The following is a 12,468-nucleotide window of genomic DNA, read 5'->3' on the forward strand; positions in this document are numbered from 1 at the left end:
GGAGGCCTGGTGGTGTATCAGAGCGCAGGTGTTGAAGGAACCACCAGGTGTTGAAGGAACCACCAGGTGTTGAAGGAACCACCAGGTGTTGAAGGAACCACCAGGTGTTGAAGGAACCACCAGGTGTTGAAGGAACCACCAGGTGTTGAAGGAACCACCAGGTGTTGAAGGGACCACCAGGTGTTGAAGTGACCACCAGGTGTTGAAGTGACCACCAGGTGTTGAAGTAACCACCAGGTGTTGAAGTAACCACCAGGTGTTGAAGTAACCACCAGGTGTTGAAGGAACCACCAGGTGTTGAAGTAACCACCAGGTGTTGAGGTAACCACCAGGTGTTGAGGTAACCACCAGGTGTTGAAGTAACCACCAGGTGTTGAGGTAACCACCAGGTGTTGAAGTAACCACCAGGTGTTGAGGTAACCACCAGGTGTTGAAGTAACCACCAGGTGTTGAAGTAACCACCAGGTGTTGAGGTAACCACCAGGTGTTGAAGTAACCACCAGGTGTTGAAGTAACCACCAGGTGTGAAGTAACCACCAGGTGTGAAGTAACCACCAGGTGTTGAACTAATCACCAGGTGTGAAGTAACCACCAGGTGTGAAGTAACCACCAGGTGTTGAGGTAACCACCAGGTGTGAAGTAACCACCAGGTGTTGAGGTAACCACCAGGTGTGAAGTAACCACCAGGTGTTGAAGTAACCACCAGGTGTTGAAGTAACCACCAGGTGTTGAAGTAACCACCAGGTGTTGAAGTGACCACCAGGTGTTGAAGTGACCACCAGGTGTTGAAGTAACCACCAGGTGTTGAAGTGACCACCAGGTGTTGAGGTAACCACCAGGTGTTGAGGTAACCACCAGGTGTTGAAGTAACCACCAGGTGTTGAAGTAACCACCAGGTGTTGAAGTAACCACCAGGTGTGAAGTAACCACCAGGTGTTGAAGTAACCACCAGGTGTTGAAGTAACCACCAGGTGTTGAAGTAACCACCAGGTGTTGAAGTGACCACCAGGTGTTGAAGTGACCACCAGGTGTTGAAGTAACCACCAGGTGTTGAAGTGACCACCAGGTGTTGAAGTGACCACCAGGTGTTGAAGTGACCACCAGGTGTTGAAGTGACCACCAGGTGTTGAGGTAACCACCAGGTGTTGAGGTAACCACCAGGTGTTGAAGTAACCACCAGGTGTTGAAGTAACCACCAGGTGTTGAAGTAACCACCAGGTGTTGAAGTAACCACCAGGTGTTGAAGTAACCACCAGGTGTTGAGGTAACCACCAGGTGTTGAAGTAACCACCAGGTGTTGAAGTAACCACCAGGTGTGAACTAACCACCAGGTGTTGAACTAACCACCAGGTGTTGAAGTAACCACCAGGTGTTGAAGTGACCACCAGGTGTTGAAGTGACCACCAGGTGTTGAGGTAACCACCAGGTGTTGAAGTAACCACCAGGTGTTGAAGTGACCACCAGGTGTTGAAGTGACCACCAGGTGGTGAGGTAACCACCAGGTGTTGAAGTTACCACCAGGTGTTGAAGTAACCACCAGGTGTTGAAGTGACCACCAGGTGTTGAAGTAACCACCAGGTGTGAAGTAACCACCAGGTGTTGAAGTAACCACCAGGTGTTGAAGTAACCACCAGGTGTTGAAGTGACCACCAGGTGTTGAGGTAACCACCAGGTGTTGAAGTAACCACCAGGTGTTGAAGTAACCACCAGGCGTTGAACTAACCACCAGGTGTTGAAGTAACCACCAGGTGTTGAACTAACCACCAGGTGTGAAGTAACCACCAGGTGTTGAAGTAACCACCAGGTGGCAGCACCATCAACCATTAACCAAAAACCAGCCTGAAACTCTTTCTAAAGACTGTTGACATCTAGTGGAAGCCCTAGGAACTGCAATTTGGGAGGACTTGGGCTTATAATTATAGTACTTGCCATTGAAAATAGTAGTAAGCCAATTTTTTTGGGGGGGAAAGGGTTTGTCCTCGGGGTTTCACCTACATATCAGTTCTGTTATACTCACATACATAATTATAACAGTTTTAGACATGTTAGAGTGTTTTCTATCTAAATATACCAATTATATGCAAATCCTAGCTTCTGGGCCTGAGTAACAGGCAGTTTACTTTAAGCACGCTTTTCATCCGGACGTGAAAATGCTGCCCCCTATCCCAAAGAAGTTTTAACATGCTCCTTCTCTCCCTCCCTCCTCTCCAGGTTCAGCCAAAGAGTGTGATCCCAGCCAGCCTCCTCCTCAGCCACAGCCCTGTGTCTCTCCCTAAGGAGCAGCCAGCCAGCCAGAAACAGTCATCCTGTCAGACCCTCAGTCTCCTCAACCTCCAGAGAGCTACCGCTGTAGTCAGCCCTAAGAGCCACGCCCACAACTTTAACCACACCCACAGCTCTAGCCACACCCTCACCCAGAGCCACACCCTCGGCCCGGCCCTGCCTACAGCCAACAGCACGTTCAGCCCAGAACGCCTCTCCGTAGGCCAGGGAGACACAGCCACCAGCACAACCTCCTCACCCCCTCCCCTGGCCCAGACTCTGGCCTCTCCCCTGGCCTCTCTCCAGCCCCAGACCCTGGCCTCTCCCCTGGCCCAGACCCTGGCCTCTCCCCTGGCCCAGACCCTGGCCTCTCTCCAGCCCCAGACCCTGGCCTCTCCCCTGGCCTCTCTCCGGACCCTGGCCTCTCTCCAGCCCCAGACCCTGGCCTCTCTCCAGCCCCAGACCCAGTCTCTCGCCCAGACCCAGTCTCTCTCCCCGGCCCAGATCCAGTCTCTCTCCCCGGCCCAGACCCAGTCTCTCTCCCTGGCACAGACCCAGTCTCTCTCCCTGGCACAGACCCAGTCTCTCACCCTGGCCCAGACCCAGTCTCTCTCCCTGGCCCAGACCCAGTCTCTCACCCTGGCCCAGACCCAGTCTCTCACCCTGGCCCAGACCCAGTCTCTCACCCCGGCCCAGACCCAGTCTCTCTCCCTGGCCCAGACCCAGTCTCTCACCCCGGCCCAGACCCAGTCTCTCTCCCTGGCCCACCCCCAGTCTCTCTCCCCGGCCCAGACCCAGTCTCTCTCCCTGGCCCTAGCCTGGCCTGGAGGCCTCTCCTCCATCTCCCCCACCTCTACCAGCCCAACAGCCACCTCAGCCTCAGTACCCCCCGGTGTGACCTTCTCAGTCATCTCTGCCTCGCCGCCCGCCGACACCGGGAACAACAGGGTGTGGACCATCAGTGAGGCAGTCAAGGTCCAGCCGCTGGTCTTCAACACTGACAATAAGGTTAAAGACTGTCCTTGTCCTACACATCCTTCTGTCAGTCCTACCAGCCCTACTGACTGTCTCTGTCTGCATGTTCTCTACAATCACACACTTCCTGCTGATCTAACTCTTCTGTTAGTCCTACCAGCCCTACTGACTGTCTTGTCTGCATGGTCTCTACAATCACACACTTCACGCTGATCTAACTCTTCTGTCAGGCCTCACATTACAGGCATCATTACAGGCATCATTACAGACATCATTACAGGCATCATTACAGGTATCACAACAGGCCTCAATACAGGCATCATTACAGGAATCAAATACAGGTATCATTACAGGCATCATTACAGGAATCATCACAGGTATCATTACAGACATCATTACAGGCATCATTACAGGTATCACAACAGGCCTCAATACAGGCATCATTACAGGAATCATCACAGGCATCATTACAGGCATCAAATACAGGTATCATTACAGGCATCATTACAGGTATCACAACAGGCATCATTACAGGCATCAATACAGGCATCATTACAGGCATCAATACAGGCATCGTTACAGGCATCGTTACAGGCATCGTTACAGGCATCGTTACAGGCATCGTTACAGGCATCGTTACAGGCATCGTTACAGGCATCGTTACAGGCATCGTTACAGGCCTCACATTACAGGAATCATTACAGGAATCATCACAGGCATCATTACAGGCATCATTACAGGCATCATTACAGGCATCAAATACAGGCATCAATACAGGCATCATTACAGGCATCATTACAGGCATCATTACAGGCATGATTACAGGCATCAATACAGACATCATTACAGACATCATTACAGGCATCATTACAGGCATCATTACATACCAGGCATCATTACAGGCATCATTACAGGCATCATTACAGGCATCATTACAGGCATCATTACAGGCATCAATACAGGCATCATTACAGGCATCATTACAGGTATCATTACAGGCATCATTACAGGCATCATTACAGGCATCATTACAGGCATCATTACAGGCATCAATACAGGCATCATTACAGGCATCAATACAGGCATCGTTACAGGCATCGTTACAGGCATCATTACATACCAGGCATCATTACAGGTATCATTACAGGCATCATTACAGGCATCATTACAGGCATCATTACAGGCATCGTTACAGGCATCGTTACAGGCATCGTTACAGGCATCGTTACAGGCATCGTTACAGGCATCGTTACAGGCATCGTTACAGGCATCACATTACAGGCATCATTACAGGTATCATCAGGCATCATTACAGGCATCGTTACAGGCATCGTTACAGGCATCGTTACAGGCATCGTTACAGGCATCACATTACAGGTATCACATTACAGGTTTCATTACAGGCATCATTACAGGCATCATTACAGGCATCATTACTGGCATCATTACTGGCATCAATACAGGCATCATTACAGGCATCATTACAGGCATCATTACAGGCATCACTACAGGCATCACTACAGGGATCAAATACAGGCATCACTACAGGCATCATTACAGGTATCATTACAGGCATCATTACAGGCATCATTACAGGCATCATTACAGGCATCAATACAGGCATCATTACAGGCATCAATACAGGCATCGTTACAGGCATCGTTACAGGCATCGTTACATACCAGGCATCATTACAGGTATCATTACAGGCATCATTACAGGTATCATTACAGGCATCGTTACAGGCATCAATACAGGCATCGTTACAGGCATCGTTACAGGCATCGTTAAAGGCATCGTTACCGGCATCATTACAGGTATCATCAGGCATCATTACAGGCATCATTACAGGTATCGTTACAGGCATCGTTACAGGCATCGTTACAGGCATCGTTACAGGCATCGTTACAGACATCACATTACAGGTATCATTACAGGCATCGTTACAGGCATCGTTACAGGCATCAATACAGGCATCGTTACAGGCATCATTACAGGCATCATTACAGGCATCATTACTGGCATCATTACTGGCATCAATACAGGCATCATTACAGGCATCATTACAGGCATCATTACAGGCATCATTACAGGCATCATTACTGGCATCATTACTGGCATCAATACAGGCATCATTACAGGCATCATTACTGGCATCATTACTGGCATCAATACAGGCATCAATACAGGCATCATTACAGGCATCATTACAGGCATCATTACAGGCATCATTACTGGCATCATTACTTGCATCAATGCAGGCATCATTACAGGCATCATTACAGGCATCATTACAGGCATCGTTACAGGCATCATTACAGGTATCATTACAGGTATAATTACAGGCATCATTACAGGCATCAATACAGGCATCATTACAGGTATCACAACAGGCCTCAATACAGGCATCATTACAGGAATCATCACAGGCATCATTACAGGCATCAAATACAGGTATCATTACAGGCATCATTACAGGTATCACAACAGGCATCATTACAGGCATCAATACAGGCATCGTTACAGGCATCGTTACAGGCATCGTTACAGGCATCGTTACAGGCATCGTTACAGGCATCGTTACAGGCATCGTTACAGGCATCGTTACAGGCATCGTTACAGGCATCGTTACAGGCCTCACATTACAGGAATCATTACAGGAATCATCACAGGCATCATTACAGGCATCATTACAGGCATCATTACAGGCATCAAATACAGGCATCAATACAGGCATCATTACAGGCATCATTACAGGCATCATTACAGGCATGATTACAGGCATCAATACAGACATCATTACAGACATCATTACAGGCATCATTACAGGCATCATTACAGGCATCATTACATACCAGGCATCATTACAGGCATCATTACAGGCATCATTACAGGCATCATTACAGGCATCATTACAGGCATCAATACAGGCATCATTACAGGCATCATTACAGGTATCATTACAGGCATCATTACAGGCATCATTACAGGCATCATTACAGGCATCAATACAGGCATCATTACAGGCATCAATACAGGCATCGTTACAGGCATCGTTACAGGCATCATTACATACCAGGCATCATTACAGGTATCATTACAGGCATCATTACAGGCATCATTACAGGCATCATTACAGGCATCGTTACAGGCATCGTTACAGGCATCGTTACAGGCATCGTTACAGGCATCGTTACAGGCATCGTTACAGGCATCGTTACAGGCATCACATTACAGGCATCATTACAGGTATCATCAGGCATCATTACAGGCATCGTTACAGGCATCGTTACAGGCATCGTTACAGGCATCACATTACAGGTATCACATTACAGGTTTCATTACAGGCATCATTACAGGCATCATTACAGGCATCATTACAGGCATCATTACTGGCATCATTACTGGCATCAATACAGGCATCATTACAGGCATCATTACAGGCATCATTACAGGCATCACTACAGGGATCAAATACAGGGATCAAATACAGGCATCACTACAGGCATCATTACAGGTATCATTACAGGCATCATTACAGGCATCATTACAGGCATCAATACAGGCATCATTACAGGCATCAATACAGGCATCGTTACAGGCATCGTTACAGGCATCGTTACATACCAGGCATCATTACAGGTATCATTACAGGCATCATTACAGGTATCATTACAGGCATCGTTACAGGCATCAATACAGGCATCGTTACAGGCATCGTTACAGGCATCGTTAAAGGCATCGTTACCGGCATCATTACAGGTATCATCAGGCATCATTACAGGCATCATTACAGGTATCGTTACAGGCATCGTTACAGGCATCGTTACAGGCATCGTTACAGGCATCGTTACAGACATCACATTACAGGTATCATTACAGGCATCGTTACAGGCATCGTTACAGGCATCAATACAGGCATCGTTACAGGCATCATTACAGGCATCATTACAGGCATCATTACTGGCATCATTACTGGCATCAATACAGGCATCATTACAGGCATCATTACAGGCATCATTACAGGCATCATTACAGGCATCATTACTGGCATCATTACTGGCATCAATACAGGCATCATTACAGGCATCATTACTGGCATCATTACTGGCATCAATACAGGCATCAATACAGGCATCATTACAGGCATCATTACAGGCATCATTACAGGCATCATTACTGGCATCATTACTTGCATCAATGCAGGCATCATTACAGGCATCATTACAGGCATCGTTACAGGCATCGTTACAGGCATCATTACAGGTATCATTACAGGTATAATTACAGGCATCATTACAGGCATCAATACAGGCATCATTACAGGCATCACTACAGGGATCAAATACAGGCATCACGACAGGCATCATTACAGGCATCATTACAGGATTCAATACAGGCATCAATACAGGCATCATTACAGGCATCATTACAGGCATCATTACAGGTATCATCAGGCATCATTACAGGCATCGTTACAGGCATCGTTACAGGCATCGTTACAGGCATCGTTACAGGCATCGTTACAGGCATCGTTACAGGCATCACATTACAGGTATCATTAGAGGCATCATTACAGGCATCATTACTGGCATCATTACTGGAATCAATACAGGCATCATTACAGGCATCATTACAGGCATCATTACAGGCATCATTACAGGTATAATTACAGGCATCAATACAGGCATCATTACAGGCATCATTACAGGCATCATTACAGGCATCACTACAGGCATCATTACAGGCATCAATACAGGCATCATTACAGGCATCACTACAGGCATCACTACAGGCATCATTACAGGCATCATTACAGGCATCATTACAGGCATCATTACAGGCATCATTACAGGGATCATTACAGGCATCATTACAGGCATCGTTACAGGCATCATTACATACCAGGCATCATTACAGGTATCATTACAGGCATCATTACAGGCATCAATACAGGCATCGTTACAGACATCGTTACATACCAGGCATCATTACAGGGATCATTACAGGCATCATTACAGGCATCGTTACAGGCATCATTACATACCAGGCATCATTACAGGTATCGTTACAGGGATCATTACAGGCATCATTACAGGCATCGTTACAGGCATCATTACATACCAGGCATCATTACAGGGATCATTACAGGCATCATTACAGGCATCGTTACAGGCATCATTACATACCAGGCATCATTACAGGTATCGTTACAGGCATCGTTACAGACATCGTTACAGACATCGTTACAGACATCGTTACAGACATCGTTACAGACATCGTTACAGACATCAATACAGGCATCATTACAGGCATCGTTACAGGCATCGATACAGGCATCCTTACAGGTATCATCAGGCATCAATACAGGTATCATTACAGGCATCATTACAGGTATCATCAGGCATTGTTACTGGCATTGTTACTGGCATCGTTACAGGCATCGTTACAGGCATCGTTACAGGCATCGTTACAGGCATCATTACTGGCATCATTACTGGCATCAATACAGGCATCAATACAGACATCATTACAGGCATCATTACAGGCATCAATACAGGCATCATTACAGGCATCATTACAGGTATCATTACAGGATTCATTACAGGCATCATTACAGGCATCATTACAGGCATCATTACATGCATCATTACAGGCATCATTACATGCATCACTACAGGCATCATTACAGGTATCATTACAGGCATCGATACAGGCATCATTACAGGCATCACTACAGGCATCGTTACAGGCATCATTACTGGCATCATCAGGCATCATTACAGGCATCATTACAGGCATCATCAGGCATCATTACAGGCATCATTACAGGCATCATTACAGGCATCATTACTGGCATCATCAGGCATCATCAGGCATCATTACAGGCATCGTTACAGGCATCGTTACAGGCATCGTTACAGGCATCGTTACAGGCATCGTTACAGGCATCATTTCAGGTAGAATTGTGCTTTATCATTCCTAATTTAAATCAATCACAATTTAATTGTCTACCTTCCCTTCCCACTAAATAGTACTAGTACTAACCCTAACCCACTAAATAGTACTAGTACTAACCCTAACCCTAACCCACTAAATAGTACTAGTACTAACCCTAACCCACTAAATAGTACTAATACTAACCCTAACCCACTAAATAGTACTAGTACTAACCCTAACCCTAACCCTCTAAATAGTACTAGTACTAACCCTAACCCTAACCCACTAAATAGTACTAATACTAACCCTAACCCACTAAATAGTACTAATACTAACCCTAACCCTAACCCTCTAAATAGTACTAGTACTAACCCTAACCCACTAAATAGTACTAATACTAACCCTAACCCTAACCCTCTAAATAGTACTAGTACTAACCCTAACCCTAACCCACTAAATAGTACTAGTACTAACCCTAACCCTAACCCACTAAATAGTACTAGTACTAACCCTAACCCTAACCCACTAAATAGTACTAATACTAACCCTAACCCTAACCCACTAAATAGTACTAATACTAACCCTAACCCACTAAATAGTACTAATACTAACCCTAACCCACTAAATAGTACTAATACTAACCCTAACCCTCTAAATAGTACTAATACTAACCCTAACCCACTAAATAGTACTAATACTAACCCTAACCCTCTAAATAGTACTAATACTAACCCTAACCCTAACCCTCTAAATAGTACTAGTACTAACCCTAACCCTAACCCACTAAATAGTACTAATACTAACCCTAACCCTAACCCACTAAATAGTACTAATACTAACCCTAACCCTAACCCACTAAATAGTACTAGTACTAACCCTAACCCACTAAATAGTACTAGTACTAACCCTAACCCACTAAATAGTACTAGTACTAACCCTAACCCACTAAATAGTACTAGTACTAACCCACTAAATAGTAATAGTACTAACCCTAACCCACTAAATAGTACTAATACTAACCCTAACCCTAACCCACTAAATAGTACTAGTACTAACCCTAACCCACTAAATAGTACTAATACTAACCCTAACCCTAACCCACTAAATAGTACTAATACTAACCCTAACCCACTAAATAGTACTAACCCTAACCCTAACCCACTAAATAGTACTAGTACTAACCCTAACCCTAACCCACTAAATAGTACTAGTACTAACCCTAACCCACTAAATAGTACTAGTACTAACCCTAACCCTCTAAATAGTACTAACCCTAACCCACTAAATAGTACTAACCCTAACCCTAACCCACTAAATAGTACTAGTACTAACCCTAACCCACTAAATAGTACTAATACTAACCCTAACCCACTAAATAGTACTAGTACTAACCCTAACCCACTAAATAGTAATAGTACTAACCCTAACCCTAACCCACTAAATAGTACTAGTACTAACCCTAACCCACTAAATAGTACTAGTACTAACCCTAACCCACTAAATAGTACTAATACTAACCCTAACCCTAACCCACTAAATAGTACTAATACTAACCCTAACCCACTAAATAGTACTAACCCTAACCCTAACCCTAACCCACTAAATAGTACTAATACTAACCCTAACCCACTAAATAGTACTAATACTAACCCTAACCCACTAAATAGTACTAATACTAACCCTAACCCTAACCCACTAAATAGTACTAGTACTAACCCTAACCCACTAAATAGTACTAATACTAACCCTAACCCTAACCCACTAAATAGTACTAACCCTAACCCTAACCCACTAAATAGTACTAATACTAACCCTAACCCTAACCCACTAAATAGTACTAATACTAACCCTAACCCACTAAATAGTACTAATACTAACCCTAACCCTAACCCACTAAATAGTACTAATACTAACCCTAACCCACTAAATAGTACTAGTACTAACCCTAACCCTAACCCACTAAATAGTACTAACCCTAACCCTAACCCTAACCCTCTAAATAGTACTAATACTAACCCTAACCCTAACCCTCTAAATAATACTAATACTAACCCTAACCCTAACCCACTAAATAGTACTAATACTAACCCTAACCCACTAAATAGTACTAGTACTAACCCTAACCCTTCCCACTAAATAGTACTAGTACTAACCCTAACCCTCTAAATAGTACTAACCCTAACCCTAACCCTCTAAATAGTACTAATACTAACCCTAACCCTAACCCACTAAATAGTACTAACCCTAACCCACTAAATAGTACTAGTACTAACCCTAACCCTCTAAATAGTACTAACCCTAACCCTCTAAATAGTACTAATACTAACCCTAACCCTAACCCACTAAATAGTACTAGTACTAACCCTAACCCTAACCCACTAAATAGTACTAGTACTAACCCTAACCCACTAAATAGTACTAGTACTAACCCTAACCCACTAAATAGTACTAACCCTAACCCACTAAATAGTTATTCGAATCAACAGCCAATTAACTGACTAATGCTTAACGCTCTCCCTGCCTGCACGTGTGTGTGTGTGTGTGTGTGTGTGTGTGTGTGTGTGTGTGTGTGTGTGTGTGTGTGTGTGTGTGTGTGTGTGTGTGTGTGTGTGTGTGTGTGTGTGTGTGTGTGTGTGTTTTCCCAGTTGAAAATAATCCAGCCGGGGGCTGCTCCCCCCAGCTCCTCCCAGGACTCCCCAGGAGGACCCCAGGGAGCCGACAGCCCCTCCATCTCTCCCTCCTCTACACCAGCCAAGAAGAAGAAGAAGCAGAAGGACGAGGACCCAGAGGTAAAACCACTATCCTAAATGATTATACATCAATGACAAGAACTCAAACCGTGTTGTATTAGAGGATAAAGAAAAGCTTGTCTTTTATATTACATTACATAAATTATTACATCAATAAGGATTAAAAAGCCAATAAACAATTATCATTTATCTAACCACACACTAACTATTAGGTTCTCTGATATGGTACTAATGCTAACTATTAGGTTCTCTGATATGGTACTACTGCTAACTATTAGGTTCTCTGATATGATGCTACTGCTAACTATTAGGTTCTCTGATATGATGCTAATGCTAACTATTAGGTTATCTGATATGGTGCTAATGCTAACTATTAGGTTCTCTGATATGGTGCTAATGCTAACTATTAGGTTATCTGATATGGTGATAATGCTAACTATTAGGTTCTCTGATATGGTGCTAATGCTAACTATTAGGTTATCTGATGTGGTGCTACTGCTAACTATTAGTTTATCTGATATGGTGCTAATGCAAACTACTA

The 12,468-nt window shown here is 44.5% G+C and overlaps 1 protein-coding gene across 4 annotated transcripts in view; it reads left to right on the forward strand.

Annotated features, from left to right (window-relative positions):
- Positions 1–12,468, forward strand: part of LOC129864883 (PHD finger protein 21A-like) — a 458,909-nt gene that overhangs the window by 46,708 nt on the left and 399,733 nt on the right. For all 4 annotated transcript variants that reach the window (XM_055937182.1, XM_055937183.1, XM_055937185.1 and 1 more), the window contains exon 3: positions 2,212–3,270. In XM_055937182.1, the coding sequence (XP_055793157.1) occupies positions 2,212–3,270 (1,059 nt within the window). The remainder of the gene's footprint in view (positions 1–2,211; positions 3,271–12,468) is intronic.

The sequence above is a fragment of the Salvelinus fontinalis genome, chromosome 11, assembly GCF_029448725.1.
Source record: "Salvelinus fontinalis isolate EN_2023a chromosome 11, ASM2944872v1, whole genome shotgun sequence".
NCBI lineage: Eukaryota > Metazoa > Chordata > Actinopteri > Salmoniformes > Salmonidae > Salvelinus > Salvelinus fontinalis.